The sequence below is a fragment of the Cololabis saira genome, chromosome 5, assembly GCF_033807715.1.
Source record: "Cololabis saira isolate AMF1-May2022 chromosome 5, fColSai1.1, whole genome shotgun sequence".
NCBI lineage: Eukaryota > Metazoa > Chordata > Actinopteri > Beloniformes > Belonidae > Cololabis > Cololabis saira.
The window spans coordinates 49,547,839-49,569,940 of record NC_084591.1 but is presented as its reverse complement, the minus strand read 5'-3'; the positions used below and the strand labels follow the sequence as shown (position 1 = coordinate 49,569,940).

Genomic DNA, 22,102 nt, shown 5'->3' with positions numbered 1-22,102 from the left:
GGTTACAATTCAAATACAAAGTCTTGCTGTGTCTCTTTCTCCTTCATACATGTCTTTTCCTGCTTCTTTTTCATTTTACAAGGACTAACAGTATATATTCACGGCCCAGTAATGTTAAAAAGTAAACTTTCCTGTCCGTGTCCAGGTTTACTCCTGCCCGTACTGCACCAACTCTCCCATCTTCGGCTCGCTCCTCAAGCTCACCAAGCACATCAAGGAGAACCACAAGAACATCCCGCTGGCCAACAACAAGCGTCAGGCCAAGGTGGCGGAGCTCAGCCCGGCGTCCTCCGACGTGGAGATCTCTTCTCCCAAGAGACACCGGCTGGGAGGAGACTCCACCCCGTCCATGGGCAGCAACGGGGACTATCCCTGCAACCAGTGTGACCTGCGCTTCTCCAGTTTTGAGGGTTTCCAGGCGCACCTGAAGTCCCACCTGGAGATGCTGCTGCGGCGCCAGTCCTGCCCGCAGTGCAACAAGGAGGACTTTGAGTCCCAGGAGGCATTGCTGCAGCACCTGACGGTGCACTACACCACCACCTCCACGCAGTACGTGTGTGAGAGCTGCGATAAGCAGTTCTCCTCGGTGGACGACCTGCAGAAACACCTGCTGGACATGCACACCTTCGTCCTGTACCACTGCACGCTCTGCCAGGAGGTGTTCGACTCCAAGGTCTCCATCCAGGTAAACCACACACACCAGGCACATTCCTCCAGATAAACCAGACTCACTGCTGCACACGGCACGTACAGTACAGAGCCTCCTCCCCTCAGTGCAGGAATAGAGAGTCTGCATTGACGTCACTTCCCCACTGGACCAGAACCCTTACTGGCACTGAGTGGCAAAAACATCAGCAACTACTGGAGAAGAACAGACGATTATCGGCTTAAATTAAAGGCAGTTGGACTTGACAGTGACCCGTACAGTTACCCCAAGAACCAGTGGTCCATGGACATTAATATTTGGTACAGTTACCAAGAACCAGTGGTCCATGGACATTAATATTTGGTACAGTTACCAAGAACCAGTGGTCACGGACATTCATATTTGGCCATGAATCCAGTTTCCTGATATTTATATGTACTTAATTTCTACGCCGGGGAAATACACGAAGCAAAGCTTGAAGGCTTACAAAAGTATTGACGCTTGGTCCGACCTCAAGGCAGGATATGTTGTAGAAATTAAAGTGATGACGACACCGAACTTTATGATTTGACCGTTTAACGTTAGCTACCCAAAAATCCAACATTACCTGATACAAAATGGGAACCACAAATCCACGTTTTGGTGCCTGGAATCCAGTTGTTTCTGTGAATTGCAGCGATCCATTTGTCTCTCTTAAGCTTATTTTTCTTCAGTCTTTAAAACAATAACTCTGATTTCTTACTAAATCTATGAGTACAGTCGATTGCACAACAGCTCTTTCCCATTTTAGATGTTTTCCAGTTGCTCAAACTGAAAGTCTTTCTGTAGTAGTAGTAGTAGTAAACCTTTATTTTACCAGGCAAGAATTGCTAAGAATACATTCTTATTTAAGGCAATGGCCTGGTAGGAGGTGAAAGATCTCCTAAGGGGAAGGGAGAAAACACTCTGACACTCAGTCTTTCTGACACTCAGTCTTTCTGTCACTCAGTCTTTCTGTCACTCAGTCTTTCCGACACTCAGTCTTTCTGTCACTCAGTCTTTCTGACACTCAGTCTTTCTGTCACTCAGTCTTTCTGACACTCAGTCTTTCTGACACTCAGTCTTTCCGACACTCAGTCTTTCTGTCACTCAGTCTTTCTGACACTCAGTCTTTCTGACACTCAGTCTTTCCGACACTCAGTCTTTCTGTCACTCAGTCTTTCTGACACTCAGTCTTTCTGACACTCAGTCTTTCTGACACTCAGTCTTTCTGACACTCAGTCTTTCTGTCACTCAGTCTTTCTGACACTCAGTCTTTCTGACACTCAGTCTTTCTGACACTCAGTCTTTCTGTCACTCAGTCTTTCTGACACTCAGTCTTTCTGACACTCAGTCTTTCTGTCACTCAGTCTTTCTGACACTCAGTCTTTCTGACACTCAGTCTTTCTGTCACTCAGTGTTTCTGAAACTCAGTCTTTCTGACACTCAGTCTTTCTGACACTCAGTCTTTCTGACACTCAGTCTTTCTGACACTCAGTCTTCGTAACCTGCTGTGAAGTCTCATCTGTGACGTCATGCCCATTCCCTCTATAAGATGCTACACGTTAGCTGAAGTGTTCCAGATTGGTGAAGGGTTCCTCTGTCCTCCAGGTTCATCTGGCCGTAAAGCACAGCAACGAGAAGAAGCTGTTTCGGTGCACGGCCTGCGCCTGGGACTTCAGGAAGGAGACGGATCTGCAGCTCCACGTGAAGCACAACCACCTGGGCCAGAGGTCCGGTCTGCCAGGAGGTCTCGCAGGTAAAACCAACTTCTCCCAGGACGGTGGAAAAGGTGACTTTTTGGGGAAAAAATAAAATGTTGGTTGTGTAAAACTGAACACAACAGATGTTGACAGAAGTTGACTTATTATTATCAATAAGAAATACAGTAATCCCTGTTTTTTGACGGGGGTTACGTTCCAAAAAGAACCGGTGATAGGTGAAATCCGCCAAGTAGCAACCTTTTTTTTTTTTTTACAATTAAACCAACACCATGGATTATATCTGAGACTGTAATGAACGATTCATCAAAGGCTCCCGCTCTTGAGCTGCTCAGCCAACTGGCCTGTTTAGCCAATCAGAATGCAGAACACGGTGCACAATGTAAATCCGTGAAGCAGCGAGACGTGAAAGGTGAACCGCGTTACAGTCAGGGATTATAGTTTATACTTTTATTCTGATCCCCATTAGCTGCAGCAAAACTGCAGCTATTCTTCCTGGGGTCCCACACATAATATACAAATAAAAGACACAAATTAAAAGCAAATCTAAAGCGGTAGTAAAGAAAAAGAAAAGAAACATAGAAGAGAAAAAAAGTAAAAAAAAAAAAAAAGGAAATTCTACTACAAAATATATTCTAGATTTCTGTCAAATAAGACCAGTGCTCCTTTTGACACTCACATTAAGGTTACAGTCATTCCGTTAAACATTTAGATGTAATGCATTATAATACAAAATCATACCTTCTTTAAATAGCATCAACCAATTCAAACAATGTATAGTCATCGACAATGCGTTTAAGTTATAATCACTTATACTTGAACCCATGACCATTGTTAGTAAAGCAATAGCCATTTATTAATAATTAAATACGTTTTATTTGTATTTATTTAAGAGATGTTTCTTTACTAATAATTTGAATTCTTTTATGCTAGTAGTTGGCTCAAAGTGTTTGGGAAGTAAGTTCCGTTCATACATAGCTCTGTACGTCACCGTTCTCTTACTATAGTTTGTCCTTGTTTTTGGCAGTGAAAAATGATTATCTTACTATTGATATAATCTTCATTTGTGGGGCATTTGTGCGTGGTATTAAATAGATACATTGGATTGTTGTGTTTCAGGACTCAAGCCGAGGAAGTGCATCTTCTGCGGGGAGACGTTTGGAACGGAGGTGGAGCTGCAGTGTCACATCACCACGCACAGCAAGAAGTTCACCTGCCGCTTCTGCGGCAAAGCCTTCCACGCCCTGTCCCTGCTGGAGCGCCACCTGCGGGAGAAGCACTGCGTCTTCGACGGCGGCAGCGTCACGGGCAACGGCGGCGGCACGGGGAGCGCCGGCAGCCAGAACGGCACTCCCAACGGGCTGCAGTCGTCCAAGCGCGGAGGGAACGGAGGGAACGGCGTGGGAGGCGTGGGAGGCGTGGAGAGAGCGTCGGGGGTGGCCGCCGAGCAGGCCGACCTGCAGAACATGCTGCTGAAGAGCGGGGCGGTGGGAGGAGCAGCGGGCCCGGGGGGAGACGCTGCAAACAGCCACGAGGCCAGCGGCGGGGAGGACGAGCTGGACAACGCTGAGCCCATGTACGCCTGCGATATCTGCGGGGCGGCCTACACCATGGAGTCCCTGCTGCAGAACCACCGGCTCCGGGACCACAACATCCGGCCGGGAGAAGACGACGCTGGTAAGAACCAGGACTGGAGATGAAATAAAAACGGTCCAAATGACCCCCCCTAAAATAAAAACGGTCCAAATCATCCCCCCCTGAAATAAAAACGGTCCAAATCATCCCCCCTGAAATAAAAACGGTCCAAATCATCCCCCCTGAAATAAAAACGGTCCAAATCATCCCCCCCTGAAATAAAAACGGTCCAAATCATCCCCCCTGAAATAAAAACAGTCCAAATCATCCCCCCCTGAAATAAAAACGGTCCAAATCATCCCCCCCTGAAATAAAAACGGTCCAAATCATCCCCCCTGAAATAAAAACGGTCCAAATCATCCCCCCCTGAAATAAAAACGGTCCAAATCATCCCCCCTGAAATAAAAATGGTCCAAATCCTCCCCCCTGTAAAACTGTCATCCCTCCTTTCCATCCCTTATGTCATTTCATCAATGAATGTGGTTTTACTGCTATTTCAACATTTAGAGTCATCACCAGAAAAATAACACCAGAAAAATAACTTATTTGACAATTTTCATCTGTTTCAGGTAAATTTTCACTTGAAATAAGTAGAAAAATCTGCCAGTGGGACAAGATTTATCTTCTTATTACAAGCAAAAAAACTTTGTTCCCGATATCGTTATCGGCATTCATATTTATTATATAACGATAAAAATGACGAAATGACGAAAATGATCCGCCATGTTTGTTACACAAACACGTCATCAACAGGACTTTTTCTTTCTTTCTTTCTTTCTTTCTTACTAAAATGAGACATTTTAACTAGAAATCAGACAAATATTCTTGTTAAGATTGTGAGTTTTTGCAGTGATCCATGTTACTTATCCTGTGAAGGACAGAGTCATATTGATAAGTTCAGAAAAGTGTTTTTTATTGTTGTGTTTTGATGTATTTGATGTAAGCCCAGTGGATATTTAAAGCTTACAGAAGGCTGCATTTAACTGCTGCTATGTCATTCCTGCAGTATTTCTGCAGGTGTTTTGGTCAGTGTTATTATTTGTAATATATTATATTATTTGTAATCAGCACAAATTATCTGTCCCCATATGATAAAATCCACCACCCCCCCTGATTGTTTTTTACAACTGGAGTACTGGTAACAACCAACACTGGTTGTCAACATGCAGTCCAGTTCATCATCCTCACACTAATCAATACCAATATTCTTCCATGAATGTTCCAGGCTCCAGGAAGAAGAAGGCAGATTTCATTAAAGGGAACCACAAGTGCAACGTGTGCTCCAGGACGTTCTTCTCTGAGAACGGGCTCCGCGAGCACGCCCAGACGCACCGCGGCCCCGCCAAGCACTACATGTGTCCCATCTGTGGGGAGCGTTTCCCCTCCCTGCTCACACTCACCGAACACAAGGTGAGTCCTCTGCTCCACTTAACGGGTAGGAAGAAGACTCACCTAGAGCCTTAAAGTACTTTATTTAGTATCAAATCAAAGTTTATTTGGACGGGACCATGCATATTAACCCTTGTGCTGTCTTTGGGTCAAAATGACCCAATTCTTCTATCCTTCTTTCCTCCTGCCATGCTCTCTCCTTCCTTCTCCCTTCATCCTTTCCTCCTTTTTATCCTACCTCCCTTCCGTCATTCATTCCTTTATTACCTTCTTTGCTTTTCCTTCCTTCTTTCCTTAATTTCTCCATTCCTTCCTTCTTCCCTCCCTTCTTTCTTTCCTTTTCTCCATTCTTTCCATATTTTCTCCTTTCCTTCCATCTTTTCTCCCTTCCTTACTCCCTTTCCTACTTCTTTCCTTCCTTCATTCCTTCTTTTCTCCCTTCACCCTCCCTTGACCCAAAGACAGCACAAGGGTTAAGGCGTTTAACTTAGATTTTTCTGTCTTGACACTTTGGCGTTTCCTTGATCCACCTGTACGATTCCTTTTCACAGCTTTGCATTGAATTTGTTTAGAATTTTGGAAGAAACTGACTGGGAACAGGGAACATATTTGGTCAAACTCTGAGTTTTGAACATCATCTCCAGGGATTGAACTGACAGCTCTCTTGCCCGTGTTTCTTACGTGCAGCAGCTTGTTGACTCCTACAATGTAGCTGCAATCTAATCTGCAAATTTAGACGCGTATAGGTGTTGGTCTCTTTTTTTAATTATCTATATCTTTATTATACAAAGCCAGAAGAGCAGCTGCTGAATAATTAAAATAATAGGTTATGCGCTACAAACTAAATGGCTAATTAAAGATTTCTCTTTTGAATGAGGTTGTATAGTTGGGCACATGTGTGGTTCAGTATGGAATATAAAGGCTTTTTCCTGAAAGCTTAGATGTTGTTGGATGTTGTTGTGATATAACAATGCCTGTATTTGCTTTTCTCTGGTGAGACTGAGGTTGTGTTTTATTTGTATATCTGCATTTTCATGCTGAAACACATTTCGCTGCTTTGAATTCAGACTGTAAAAATGTTAAATAGTCCTCAGAGAGGCAATTTGTGCTGCAACCAACAATAGAAAAATGTTCAACAAAGTCTGAGTAATTCAGCTAGTGTTTCTCTAGCAAACGCTGCCCATTATGTCAAAGCAGAACGGAGTTCACAATGGATGGATAACAAAATGAGAGATTATTCCACCATAATGATTAAGAATTTAGTCACTTTTCTCAAAAAGACATCTGTTCTTTCATAAAAAGTTGCAAGCTAGTGATTTTACTGTCATCACACTGATACAGGACTGTCTCAGAAAATTAGAATATTGTGATAAAGTTATTTATTTTCTGTAATGCAATTCAAAAAACAAAAATGTCATACATTCTGGATTCATTACAAATCAACTGAAATATTGCAAGCCTTTTATTATTTTAATATTGCTGATTATGGCTTACAGTTTAAGATTAATATTCCCAGAATATTCTAATTTTTTGAGATAGGATATTTGAGTTTTTTTAAGCTGTAAGCCATGATCAACAATATTAAAATAATAAAAGGCTTGCAATATTTCAGTTGATTTAAGATAAGATAAGATAGTCCTTTATTACTCCCTCAATGGGGAAACTCGCGTGTTAGCAGCAGTAACTTAACGCACACACACACACACACACGCACACACACACACACACACACACACACACACACACACACACACGCATGCGGGGAAGGGCGTAAAAAGGTAAAAAAGTAAAAGATATATATAATTACAAAATATGGACAGTATATACATTGCAGTGGAGATAAAAAGATACAAAATATAAGATAAAAAAAAATAGTGCAAAGGGAAAGAAAAACAGTGCAAAAAAGCAGGTAGAATGAGTGTGAGGTAGACAGGTATTGCATGGATATTGCATATATGATAATTGCACATCCAGTTATTGCACATGTTATCATTATTGTCCGATTTTGATTTGTAATGAATCCAGAATGTATGACATTTTTGTTTTTGTAATTGCATTACAGAAAATCACAATATTCAAATTTTCTGAGACAGTCCTGTAATTCCTGCCTCCTTCCCTGATGATTCCTCCCTCCCTCCTTCTCCCCTCAGGTGACCCACAGTAAGAGCCTGGACACGGGCACCTGCAGGATCTGTAAGATGCCCCTGCAGAGCGAGGAGGAGTTCATCGAGCACTGCCAGATGCATCCCGACCTCCGCAACTCCCTCACCGGCTTCCGCTGCGTGGTCTGCATGCAGACCGTCACCTCCACGCTGGAGCTGAAGATCCACGGAACCTTCCACATGCAGAAGCTGTCGGCCGGCTCCACGCTGGGGGGGGGGACCGGAGGAGGAACTGGAGGAGGAGGAGGAGGGAACGGAGGAGCCGGCAACGGCTCGGCCTCCTCGTCCCCCAACGGCCAGCTGCAGCAGCACAAGCTGTACAAGTGTGCGTTCTGCCTGAAGGAGTTCAGGAATAAAGGGGAGCTGGTGAAGCTGGACGTCAACGGGCTGCCGTACGGGCTCTGTGCCGGCTGCATGAGCAGGTAGGAGCCCCGTGGTCCTGGGGGGGGGTTCTGGTGGGGGTTCTGGAGGGGGTTCTGGAGGGGGTTCTGGAGGGGGTTCTGGAGGGGGTGGTGGGCTAGGCATGGGCGGTACGGACTCAAACATTATCACCATCATTTCTGCCATTTATAACGATAAAAATGACGAAAATGACTGAAGCTCCTCGCTCTCAGATCCGCCATGTTTGTTACACAAACACGTCACCAACGGGAATCTTTCTTTCTTTCTTTCTTTCTTTCTTTCTTTCTTTCTTTCTTTCTTTCTTTCTTTCTTTCTTTCTTTCTTTCTTTCTTTCTTTCTTTCTTTCTTTCTTTCTTTCTTTCTTTCTTTCTTTCTTTCTTTCTTTCTTTCTTTCTTTCTTTCTTTCTTTCTTTCTTCCTTCACATACGTTCTGCATGGATTTAACACAGAACCACCAGCTTTACACAAAAACGTCATCAACTGGAATTTATCGTTTTTACAAAGATGACAAATTCTTGCCGTGGGGAGTTTTTTTGACGTTAATCGTGAACGGTAAAGTATCGCCCATTCCTAGTGTGAGCTGACTCAGCAGAATTGTAACCACCACGCAGATACACGTGTATTCAGGTTCCAGAGAGTCTGTGGTTTCAGAGGCTTCACGTATCAGGATCTACTGAACTATCTGGTTACTGGGTCTCAGGCCTGGAAATACTTGCAGTAACAACTCATATTGTTATCGGCCTTTTCTTTTAAAAGCCGTGGTCTAGAAGGGGGTGGTCCGCTTCACTCACGCTAATAAACACTTTAGGTCGCCAAGTTTTTTAAAAACATCATAAGTTTTATTTTTACATTCCAACCAATTTTCTAAATTGTTACGACATCCAAAAGCTAACGAAAAGTCTTTCATGTCAACAAACACTTAAATAACGTGGTCAAATAACTGTAGACAACCACCACCCTTGTGACCAAACATTTAGGTTTTCCACATCCTGACCCATACAGGACTGTCTCAGAAAATTAGAATATTGTGATTTTCTGTAATCCAATTAAAAAAACAAAAATGTCATACATTCTGGATTTATTACAAATCAACTGAAATATTGCAAGCCTTTTATTATTTTAATATTGCTGATCATGGCTTGTGAAGTCGCATCTGTGACGTCATGCACATTCCCTCTATCGCTTTTTCTCTTGTGAACCAAACCATATCTTCAGACGTACATGTCTTCCAACATTGATTTTCGCTGAGAGTTAAAGCAATCACTTATCAACTCTCTGTCTGTTTGCTTGAAAATCATATTTTGAGATAAATATTTTCCCTGCATATATTCTCCCCCTAGCTAAAGAAAAGAAATGTGTTCATTCTGTACTTAAAATGTAGTTAACTTGCTAGTTTGCATTCTGACTTTTCATAAGTTTTTATTTGCTCAATATTACAAAGGATGAGTCCTCCTCCAGCAGTTTCCTTGTTGTCTATTATTTCCCGGCTGTATTTTCTAAACTGAGGTTATAATCTGCCCCCTAGTGGAGGCCACCGGTATCACACGTACAGGCCGCGTAGCACTGAACCAAGAAACGCTCACAACGCAGCGGGTTGTGTACGCGAGCGGACGCCAACGTTTGGACAAACTGCAAGTATATTCCAGGCCTTAAAGTAAGTTAACACAAGCTCAGACGGAAGCTGCATATCTGTGTTAAACGTGCATCCCATACAACCACCTTTAGCAACAAGGAATTGAAATAATCTTTTTTTTGCGATGTTATTAGTCTTAGATTGCTGTCGGGGGATTGTGGCGCTTTTTTAAAGTCCTACCAAATAATTTCCATCAGCTTCAGACTTGGACATCATGACATGAGCCAATATTAGCCTCGCATTTAACTCTAAAATACTGAGAAAGTAGTTCCTGCCCATGTCTGTGGCTGAACCCCCAGATCAGTACCACCCACCACCATGCTGACACTAATGGAGCTTTTCCACTAGTACCTACTGAGCTTTTCCACTAGTACCTACTCAGCTTTTCCACTAGTACCTACTGAGCTTTTCCACTAGTACCTACTCAGCTTTTCCACTAGTACCTACCGAGCTTTTCCACTAGTACCTACCGAGCTTTTCCACTAGTACCTACTCAGCTTTTCCACTAGTACCTACTCAACTTTTCCACTAGTACCTACTGAGCTTTTCCACTAGTACCTACTGAGCTTTTCCACTAGTACCTACTGAGCTTTTCCACTAGTACCTACTGAGCTTTTCCACTAGTACCTACTGAGCTTTTCCACTAGTACCTACTGAGCTTTTCCACTAGTACCTACTGAGCTTTTCCACTAGTACCTACTCAGCTTTTCCACTAGTACCTACTCAGCTTTTCCACTAGTACCTACTGAGCTTTTCCACTAGTACCTACTCAGCTTTTCCACTAGTACCTACTGAGCTTTTCCACTAGTACCTACTGAGCTTTTCCACTAGTACCTACTCAGCTTTTCCACTAGTACCTACTGAGCTTTTCCACTAGTATCTACTGAGCTTTTCCACTAGTACCTACTCAGCCCGACTCCACTCACCTTGCCCTCGTTTCTTTTCAATACCCAGAGCAGAAGTAGGAGGTTGGAGTGAAGCTGCTGTGACGTATTTGATTGTGTGATCTAAAGGAAGAAGACAACAACACTAAAGATGTAGAACCATAATTTGCACCAATTATGGTCAAGTACTAAAAACCGAGTCCGATGACACCACCCACAAGTAAACCATTCAAAAGTTATGGCAGAGAAAAGTATTCTAGGGGGCGCTGTTGAGCCATTTATCCACGCCCATTAATGCAAACCATTAAATATCAAATGTATCACCAGGCCTGGCTTGGTGCACAATTTTGTGACTTTTGGGGCACGTTTAGGGGGAAAAAAGGCCATCCTTTCGTCAGAAGAAAGAAAGAAAAAACTCCTACAGATGCAATAGGGCCTTCGCACTGTAAGTGCTCGGGCCCTAAAAATGATAGAGAGAGAAGCTTCAAGCGGTGACGCTTTTTAATATTTGTTAGTTTGTCTCTGCGCTGCTGAAAAGTCAGCTGGAACCGTAAGCAGCTATGAAGAGACAGAGCTCCTGGTAGATCTGGTCGTTCCTTATCTAAATTGTTACGCAAGTCTTGTAGTTTCCTCTGAATTTATAAACTGGGCTCTGAAGTCTCAGGCCCTCGACAGGTTCACAGGCCACACATGGCATTTCTCACGCTGAGAAATGACTAACTTCACCAGACAGAAAATCCCAACAAACCATCTTACAAACAGGTCGAGGGCAGACTACGCTGCTGCGCTGAGCGCTCATGCAGCTCATGCAGCTCATGCAGCTCATGCAGCTCATGCAGCTCATGCAGCTCATGCAGCTCATGCACCTCATGCACCTCATGCACCTCATGCACCTCATGCAACTCATGCAGCTCATGCAGCTCCGAGCAGCCGGCTGGAACTACCAACCTATCGGACAATCAGAAAATAGAATGTTTTGTTGCCGGATGACGTCTGAGTTTCAGTTCCAGTGCACTTTATACCCTGTAAGACGAGCTCCCCTTCTCCCAGACACATGAGCTGCGTCCGGAATCCTATCCTTCCACCTTCCAGACACTATGAGTAGCAAAAACCGTATGTGAGATTTTTTAGTGCGTCCGAAACATTAATACGTACACAATAGTATGTACTATCCATACTCATTCTGGAGAAATGTATTAGTGTGGATTGATGGACACTAGCTAAGCAGAAACTTCCCACAATGCAATGCAGCGGTGTTTGGTTGCTAAGTGATACGCAGACACTTAGCAACCAACAGAAATGGAGGATAACGTTAGCGGTACCAAGCAAAACTGCAGCAGCATCACGCTACAGTTCAAATGGGAGGAATAGGTGTGATTTTGCTTTGGTTCCCATAAGATATTAACCAGATGATTCATCATTTATCACATTATTGTTTGGGTCGATGTTTTTGCAAAGTTTACGAATGAGCTATCTACAGTCAGCCATGTCATCTTGTTTGGGCCAAGATAACCGGGAAAGAGCGGAGCAGGGCTGCTACTGCTGCTGTTACCATGGTAACAGCTGCTACTGCTGCTGTTACCATGGTAACAGCTGCTACTGCTGCTGTGACACGAGTTGTTACCATGGTAACAACTCCCCCTCCCAACGGCAGGAAGGTCCGTGTGGCTCTGAGTAGTACGTCCCAATTAATGCATACTACTGATATTTACTCAAAAGTGTGCCGAACTTAAGTACCGTATTTTCTGGACTATAAGCCGCTACTTTTTTCATAGGTTTTCAACCATGCAGCTTATACAAAGGTTTTTCTATTCTGTGGATTTTTCTTCCATCGCTTGGGGCGCTATAACCGGAATTAGAATCAAAACTAAGACTAAATAAATGCAAAGAAGAATACACTACTTCTTCTTTAGCAGATAGAAGTAGGTAGAAGCAGATTTCCAACAGATAAATATATAAATAAATACTGGTTATTTTCTCTTGGTTCTGTCCCGTTTTAATCAGCAAAGTTGCTGTCGTGTTAAAAGACACTGTTAGGAAAGATCTATTTAGGTACAAACATGTACATCATTTACAGTTCAAAATCCTTCTGTACATGTAGTAAATATCTAATCTAACTACATAAATATCTGCGGCTTGAATATCTTTTTTCTTTTTTTTAAATAGAGCGGATGCGGCTTATAGTCCAGAAAATACTTTTTGAGTATATACTGTTTAGTATGGCATTTCGGACTAAAAACAATCCCGAAAACCTGAGAGCTTTGTTTGTAAACCTGAACAACTCCATAGAAACTTTCTGATGCCAAACTTCAAGACCAGCTATACTGGTGTGATGTTTTTATAATTGTGCTGTCATGAACTTTGGACTTTAACATCCTGATTGTGTTCTATAGAGTGTGAAATGCAGTTCTTGGGTTTCATTAGTTTGACTGAGCTTTACACAATTTGGCCTCGTCACGAACTCGCTAGGACGTCGTTTCCTGGGAACGTCTTGGACGTCACTTGGAAATAATCATCATTGTAGAGCTAAGGAGTCCATATTGTCTGGAAAGGGCCTAATAAGCCTAATAATCCCTCCCCAGCAGCTACGATTGCTGAGATCTCACTTCCCTAGCTTTTATAAACGTACTTGAATTCTCCGGACCAGCAACCTGCAAACTTGTGCTTCTATAGAGGAAACTGCTGCTGATCAGTTAATCACGTCCATTTAATCAGCAACCCCCGGCTGCTGTTTACCCTCCTAAATCACACACATTCTGCCTCTGCTTTTGTTCAAGAGCATTAAAGAGTTTCATTTAGTCAAATTGGAAAAAATAAAAAGCAGATTTTGACCAGTGCAGCAGAGACATTTGGTATTGACATTTTAAATCTTTCTAGTGCTATAAATTAAAAATGATGAATGAACTGAAGTGAAATTCTCTTCTCGCCATGCCTTTTTATTAACATGTGATGTAAATCATTTTGTTAAGTCATTTTAATGTCATCTTCACACTGGAAGTCGCTCCACCTGTTGTAAAGTTCTCAGTCCTTTTTTTTTTTTAATTTAAAAATTATTTTTTTTAATTTTCTCATTGAAAAAAAGATTTTCTCAAAAACACAAGGCACATTGTACATTCCAAAAAAACATTTTCATCAAAGAGCACTGAGCGACCAATGAGTAAAACAAAACAAAGAAGCTATACAGCGAAAATAAAAAAAGGAATAAACAAACAAACCAAAAGAAAGAATAAACGCAAGTGATGAGTCAGGAATTAGGGAACAAAGAAACTTCTGAACATGCTGGGCTTTTTGAATCGTGAAAGATTTTAAATATTTTTTGTACTGAATTATTTCGTTTAAATATGCAATAAAGATTGGATTAATTTTCAAAAAGTGACATTGATGAATAAAAAATGTAGCCAATATAATTAAATTATTAATCCCAAAATCTATTTTTTTGTCCTCCACTTGTAAACCAACTTTAATGCTTTCAAATGTAAGAATAGGAATGGTTTGATCATTATAAGTTATCCAGTATTAAAGGTTCCCAAAAGGTCCTGGTTAAGCTACAAGAGAAAAAAAGATGCTCTAAGGTTTCCATGTCTGCGTTACAAAAAGTACAATTATTCAAATCTAAATGAAACCTTTTATGTAAAAAATCATTCCATGGATGGACAAGTTCTCAGTCCTTCCATTCACACATCATATGGAATATCATGGATTGAAATGTGTTTTTACTGTATTTCAGAGACGTTTAATGATCCCAGAAATCCTTTAAAGCAAATGTGTCTCCGTCTAACCAACCAGGGGTACGAACGGCCAGAGCCCCAGCCAGGGGGGAGTGGTCCCGCTGGGGGACACGCCGGGGGACAAGCCCCTGGCCGGGCTCCGGTGTCCCGAGTGCGGGGTGAAGTTTGAAAGCCTGGAGGACTTGGAGAGTCACGTCCAGACGGATCACCCCGAGGTCAGCCCTGAAACCAGCACCCTGGGGAAGAAGACGGAAGCTTCACCCGCCCCCAAGGTGAGATCGGGTCACTCACAGAAAATGTGGTTTTTATGTTGCTATTACCTGTGCTTTTCTTTTTTTTTTTTTTTAACAAATGGAGATCTTGTGTTTGTGTGGAGTGTGTTGTTGCGTGTTTGACTGGATACATGTGTGTGTTGGTGTGTGTCTGCGTGCCCCACTGGTCCTGCAGCTCGGCATTGTGGGAGCTGCTCGCTCTACTTGATATTGACAGTCGGGCTCCCCGGTGTGTGTGTGTGTGTGTGTGTGTGTGTGTGTGTGTGTGTGTGTGTGTGTGTGTGTGTGTGTGTGTGTGAGTCGTACCTGCACCTTTGCTTCTGCTCGGTCTAACTAGTGTGTGTATGAGTGTGTGCTATGAATGGATAAGCAGAGTTTCTGCTTCTATCCACATCTCTTTCTTTCTTTTAATCTCTTCTTTCTCATCCATTCCTTCTCTTTCTGCTTTTCTTTTTCCTTCTCTCTCCCTTTCTTGTTTTTTTTTCAGCTTGCTTTCTCTGCAGTGTGTGTGCAGCAGCACGCTGTATTTGCTCTTCTTTTTACCACAGATTTGGACTTTTCAAGAGAAGATACAGGACTGTCTCAGAAAATTAGAATATTGTGATAAAGTTCTTTATTTTCTGTAATGCAATTTAAAAAAAAAACAAAAATGTCATACATTCTGGATTAATTACAAATCAACTGAAATATTTTTTGAGATAGGATATTTGAATTTTCTTAAACTGTAAGCCATGATCAGCAATATTAAAATAATAAAAGGCTTGCAATATTTCAGTTGATTTGTAATGAATCCAGAATGTATGACATTTTTGTTTTTTTAATTGCATTACAGAAAATAAAGAACTTTATCACAATATTCTAATTTTCTGAGACAGTCCTGTATTTGCAACATTTTCTGATTTGGGGTTCAACTTTCTTGAAATGTAATTGTCTTTAACTATGTTAAAGATGACATCTATGTGCTTACATTGTAATTATTTTGTGCTGTTTGTATTTCTATTTGTCTTAGAAAAAGACCTACCAGTGTATTAAATGCCAAATGACGTTTGAGACGGAAAGAGAGATCCAGATTCACGTTGCAAATCACATGATCGGTGAGTGAGGCCCAACTCTTTCTTTGTGTCGTGTGTGTGTGTGTGTGTGTGTGTGTGTGTGTGTGTGTGTGTGTGTGTGTGTGTGTGTGTGTGTGTGTGTGTGTGTGTGTGTGTGTGTGTGTGTGTGTGTGTGTGTGTGTGTGTGTGTGTGTGTGTGTGTGTGTGTGTGTGCTGGTGTGTAGGAGAGAGTGTGTGTGTGTGTGTGTTGGCTCATTTTATGTAGATGGCAGTGTTGGGATGTAATGCAGTCACAAATGCATGCTCTGCTGTGAGACAAACACACAGTTCTGTGTGTGTTTTCTGGGCTGTGCAGATCTGCTGTTGTGTGATTTACCTGCTAGGTGTGAAGGTCTGACCAGGAAACAGCTCAGATTGTAGAGGAGACTTTGTTGCAGCGTATACAAGGAGGAGAAGGAACAATGAGTCAAACAAGCCTTTATACTCTACTCACTTATGGCCCTTTTGCACTAGTCTCACTTAACTCGGTTCTACCCGTTTTGCCCTTTTGCACTAGGGCTGAGACGGGTAGAGCCGCTCCAAGCCCATACTTTTTTCTGTAACCATTCTAGCGAGGTTCTATCAGGGCTGAGCCGGGACTATTTCTGACGTCACCACCCTCCTCGCCACCGATTGGTCGGGGGGCGGGGCCGTCATCAAACTACAGGCCACTGATTGGTCGGGGGGCGGGGCCGTCATCAAACTACAGGCCACTGATTGGTCGGGGGGCGGGGCCGTCACTTTCTGTTGCACCTTAATAAACTGGATGAACTATAATCTGATACGTCATACTACAGTTTAACAAAAAGGATAAGCCCTGTCAGCAGAATCTACCTGAATACATTAATAGAAAGGCTAACGTGGGGAGTGTGTAAACAGCCTGATGACTGAGTAACACACCGTTAATAGGATTAATTATTGTTGGTCTTTGATTGAGAGCGTCATGCCGGGGCCTCGTTGAGGGTAAATATTGGCAACACTAGTATGAGATAAATGTCCCTCTCTGTTTAAGAAAGGATTTGGGCTCATGTTAAAACTTGCATGCATCAGGACTGGAAATAAGACTTCTAAGACCGTGTGAATTTACCCAGGACAACGGAGATAAAGCCTTGGGATGGAGGTTAGAGTTTAACTACTCATGTTACTTTGACAGTGACGGTACGATCAGTCCTTTCAGTCTCACTGGAAAACAGAAACATGGCCACTTCTTCCTTGGACCCTTTTAAATATCTGCAGTGTACAACTAAACTAGAGCTGCAGCTATCAAATATTTTAGTAATCCAGTATTCTACTGAAAATTCCATCGATTAATCAAGTAATCGGATAAAACATATTTTTGTTTAGTTAAAGAGCAATTATAGATATGATGTTAGATGTTAATTGACATCACTAAGACTAAATTATATAATACAGTAGGTTCATGGCTGTGCATTTAAAAACCCTGAACTTACACCAGTCGACCAAATTCACTGATTCACTCAAAAAACTAAGGATCTTACCAAGAAATGTTCTTATTTCTAACCTAAAAATGCCATTACACCTGATAACACACATAACTTAAAAGGTTAGGTGTTTTTCACACGTGTTTCAATTGAACTTTCATTTGTGTCAAGCACATTTTAAGTTCTAGTTAAGTTTTAAGTTAAAATATAAGATTTTGAGTTTTGTCAGTGTTCAAAATAAAATCAAAAAACTGTAAAACTGTAGCCGGAACAGATGTTTAGAGGAACCTATGTATGTACTGGGTTAGAGGGGGAACATATAGGAGAACGGACCAGAAGAATATAGCGTGGATTGAAAATAAAAGTTAAGCACTGAGCTACATGTGTCTCCCATCTGGGCCATTGCAGACTGCCTGAGCACATATATATATATATATATATGTATATATATATATATATATATATATATATATATATATATATATATATATATATATATATATATATAAAGCTGCATTTATAGTTGCTATTCTCAACCTATGATAGGTGGGGTTGGTCAAAATGTAAGTCCCAAAGCTGCTGCTGCTTTTGGCACTGCGTCATAACTCCCTTGAGTTTCTTCTACCTGAGGTTTGAGAACAGGAATAGCTGGAGGGAGAAGAGTAACCGCAGGTCTGTAGGAGCCACCTGTCCTGTACCACCACTAAAACCACTGCACATTTCACACAAACTCTACCTGAACGCTGCAGTTTCCTCTCTGACATGACCTGCTTTTAGTCCTGGACAGTTTTCTTACTCCATCTTCCATTTGTGCCTGTTCTCTTTTTTTCACCTTCTTGGCTCTTTTTGGTTTTATTCTGTTTTTTCCATCTAATTGTTCTTCAATCTTGAGATTGCAGTAATCCTGTTTTCTCTGCATCTGCTGTCTTTCAGTCCCACACATTAATTAAAGTGCTAATTGTGTGGAAACCCAGTGTAGATTAATTATGGAATTGAGACAGATTTGTGTTAAGATATATTACCTGGTTCCTTTTATTGCATATTCCACATTTCTTCTTATTCCCCCGTGCCCCCTCTCCCCCTGCACTGTAACAGAGATGGAACAGAGATCAGATCTGCTCTGGCAGGAGAACACCAGACAAGAATGCAGTTTTTGTGTCATCCCTCTCTCAGGTCTAGATTTTCACTCTCCAGACACAACTGTGATGAAAATAAAGAACAACAATGATGGAGGAACAAGTTTGGTTTTGGAGCGAACCTGAATTTTGTTTTAACAAAGTGCACAACATGGCCCATGGCTTATTGTAGAGCTGGTGTGGCCAGCGACTTCATGGTGTGTGTGGCAGTGAATCTCTGAAACACCAGGGAATAAACCTCTGCATCATAGAAACACACAACTACAACTCTTCTTAGTTTTATTTCAAAAAGGAAATATTAAATGAATTCTAACTTGAGGTTAAACAGCTGAGTAAGAAGTTGCTGAACAGTTTCTCAACCTCTTTATTGCATTCCACTAAAGATGTGTTATCGCAGAGATGCTCTTCTACGGAAGAGTGTTAGGGCCAGGCAAAAGAAAAAAAATTGAGAGTGGAAGATTTTTTTTTATTGTGCACTTCGAGAAAAAAGACAATGTCCAGAAAAAAGTCGAAATTTTGTGAATAAAGTCGAAATTTCTCTTTCTCAACATTTTGACTTTTTTCTCAACATCTCGACTTTATTCACGAAATTTTGACTTTTTTTTTCGACATTTCGACTTTTTTCTCGAAATTATACTTCAACATTAATCTCGACTTTTCAACTTTTTTCTCCACATTTCGACTTTTTTCTCAACATTTCGACTTTTTTCTCAACATTTCGACTTTTTTCTCGAAATTCTACTTCAACATTAATCTCGACTTTTCAACTTTTTTCTCCACATTTCGACTTTTTTCTCCAAGTGCATAATGAAAAAAAAAAATCTTCCTCTAAAATTTTATTTTTCTCCTGCCTGGCCCTAATACTCTTCCGTACTCTTCAGTACACGAGTCACCTGAATTATATTTTAATTCATTTGAACAGTTATGTCTCTAAAAGCGACATGACTGTGTGGTATTCCTTTACCAAACATATCAGCCTGCAGCGTCTGTCGTCTTTCCCTGCGTGATTATGTTTCTGCTGTGGCTGATGGAGGTTCCAGAGGTCAACGGTGGCAGATTGAGCCTTTAAAAAACTCTGGACTATAGACTATCTTTCTCTCTAGATCTACTTAGTTGTGATAGTTGAGCCAAGCATGTTTCTACTAAACGACCACAAAGAGCTGACGGCATGTTGACAGCTGAGTGGTGTAAAGAGCTGCTAATCCCAGCCTGGTTGTGTGGCTGTCACATCCCTGCATGGCTGGAACATGCTGCACCCCGCCGTCGTGTTAATGATGCTGTCAGACTCAGAAACAGATGCAGCACGGAGACACTGAGACGGAGACGGAGACAGAGCAGGTCAGATTCTTGAAGAGGCATACTTAAGGCCGCTTCCTCTTTTAATAGCAGTGTATTCACTACCGTTTTCACTGTCAACACCCGGTGTCTCAGGAAAGCCAGGAAAATCATCAAGGACCCATCTCACCCCGGACACTCACTCTCTGAACTGTTGCCAGAGCCATAACTACACTCAATACTGCTAAATACTCCAACTGACTTTTTCCATGTGCAATACTGACCGAACCAGCAATACCTGCCATAGAACCAGCAATACCTGCCATAGAACCAGCAATACCTGCCATAGAACCAGCAATACCTGCCATAGAATCATGCAATACCTTCCATAGAATCATGCAATACCTGCCATAGAATCATGCAATACCTGCCATAGAATCCTGCAATACCTGCCATAGAACCGAGCAATACCTGCCATAGAACCGAGCAATACCTGCCATAGAACCAGCAATACCTGCCATAGAACCAGCAATACCTGCCATAGAACCAGCAATACCTGCCATAGAACCAGCAATACCTGCCATAGAACCAGCAATACCTGCCATCGAATCCAGTAATACCTGCCATAGAACCAGCAATACCTGCCATAGAACCAGCAATACCTGCCATAGAATCCTGCAATACCTGCTATAGAACCGAGCAATACCTGCCATAGAACCAGCAATACCTGCCATCGAATCCAGTAATACCTGCCATAGAACCAGCAATACCTGCCATAGAACCGAGCAATACCTGCCGTAGAATCCTGCAATACCTGCCATAGAATCCTGCAATACCTGCCATAGAATCCTGCAATACCTGCCATAGAATCCTGCAATACCTGCCATAGAATCCTGCAATACCTGCCATAGAATCCTGCAATACCTGCCATAGAATCATGCAATACCTGCCATAGAACCAGCAATACCTGCCATAGAATCCTGCAATACCTGCCATAGAATCCTGCAATACCTGCCATAGAACCGAGCAATATCTGCCATAGAACCAGCAATACCTGCCATAGAACCAGCAATACCTGCCATAGAACCAGCAATACCTGCCATAGAACCAGCAATACCTGCCATAGAACCAGCAATACCTGCCGTAGAACCGAGCAATATCTGCCATAGAACCAGCAATACCTGCCATAGAACCAGCAATACCTGCCATAGAACCAGCAATACCTGCCATAGAACCAGCAATACCTGCCATAGAACCGAGCAATACCTGCCGTAGAATCCTGCAATACCTGCCATAGAATCATGCAATACCTGCCATAGAACCAGCAATACCTGCCATAGAACCAGCAATACCTGCCATAGAACCAGCAATACCTGCCATAGAACCAGCAATACCTGCCATAGAACCAGCAATACCTGCCATAGAATCATGCAATACCTTCCATAGAATCATGCAATACCTGCCATAGAATCATGCAATACCTGCCATAGAATCATGCAATACCTGCCATAGAACCGAGCAATACCTGCCATAGAACCGAGCAATACCTGCCATAGAACCAGCAATACCTGCCATAGAACCAGCAATACCTGCCATAGAACCAGCAATACCTGCCATAGAACCAGCAATACCTGCCATAGAACCAGCAATACCTGCCATAGAACCAGCAATACCTGCCATCGAATCCAGTAATACCTGCCATAGAACCAGCAATACCTGCCATAGAATCCTGCAATACCTGCTATAGAACCGAGCAATACCTGCCATAGAACCGAGCAATACCTGCCATAGAACCAGCAATACCTGCCATAGAACCAGCAATACCTGCCATAGAACCAGCAATACCTGCCATAGAACCGAGCAATACCTGCCGTAGAATCCTGCAATACCTGCCATAGAATCCTGCAATACCTGCCATAGAATCCTGCAATACCTGCCATAGAATCCTGCAATACCTGCCATAGAATCCTGCAATACCTGCCATAGAATCATGCAATACCTGCCATAGAATCATGCAATACCTGCCATAGAACCAGCAATACCTGCCATAGAATCCTGCAATACCTGCCATAGAATCCTGCAATACCTGCCATAGAACCGAGCAATATCTGCCATAGAACCAGCAATACCTGCCATAGAACCAGCAATACCTGCCATAGAACCAGCAATACCTGCCATAGAACCAGCAATACCTGCCGTAGAACCAGCAATACCTGCCGTAGAACCGAGCAATATCTGCCATAGAACCAGCAATACCTGCCATAGAACCAGCAATACCTGCCATAGAACCGAGCAATACCTGCCGTAGAATCCTGCAATACCTGCCATAGAATCATGCAATACCTTCCATAGAATCATGCAATACCTGCCATAGAATCATGCAATACCTTCCATAGAATCATGCAATACCTGCCATAGAATCCTGCAATACCTGCCATAGAACCGAGCAATACCTGCCATAGAATTGAGCAATACCTGCCATAGAATTGTGCAATACCTGCCATAGAATCCTGCAATACCTGCCATAGAATCGAGCAATACCTGCCATAGAATCCTGCAATACCTGCCATAGAATCGAGCAATACCTGCCATAGAACCAGCAATACCTGCCATAGAACCAGCAATACCTGCCATAGAACCGAGCAATACCTGCCGTAGAATCCTGCAA

The 22,102-nt window shown here is 42.3% G+C and overlaps 1 protein-coding gene across 3 annotated transcripts in view; it reads left to right on the top strand.

Moving 5' to 3' along the window:
• Positions 1-22,102, top strand: part of znf423 (zinc finger protein 423) — a 260,684-nt gene that overhangs the window by 133,520 nt on the left and 105,062 nt on the right. The window contains exons 7-14 of one of the 3 annotated variants that reach the window (XM_061722327.1): positions 146-685; positions 2,276-2,456; positions 3,505-4,062; positions 5,246-5,430; positions 7,560-7,993; positions 9,499-9,627; positions 14,277-14,490; positions 15,500-15,584. In XM_061722327.1, the coding sequence (XP_061578311.1) occupies positions 146-685; positions 2,276-2,456; positions 3,505-4,062; positions 5,246-5,430; positions 7,560-7,993; positions 9,499-9,627; positions 14,277-14,490; positions 15,500-15,584 (2,326 nt within the window). The remainder of the gene's footprint in view (positions 1-145; positions 686-2,275; positions 2,457-3,504; positions 4,063-5,245; positions 5,431-7,559; positions 7,994-9,498; positions 9,628-14,276; positions 14,491-15,499; positions 15,585-22,102) is intronic. The other 2 variants (XM_061722328.1, XM_061722329.1) reach the window with 2 other exon arrangements.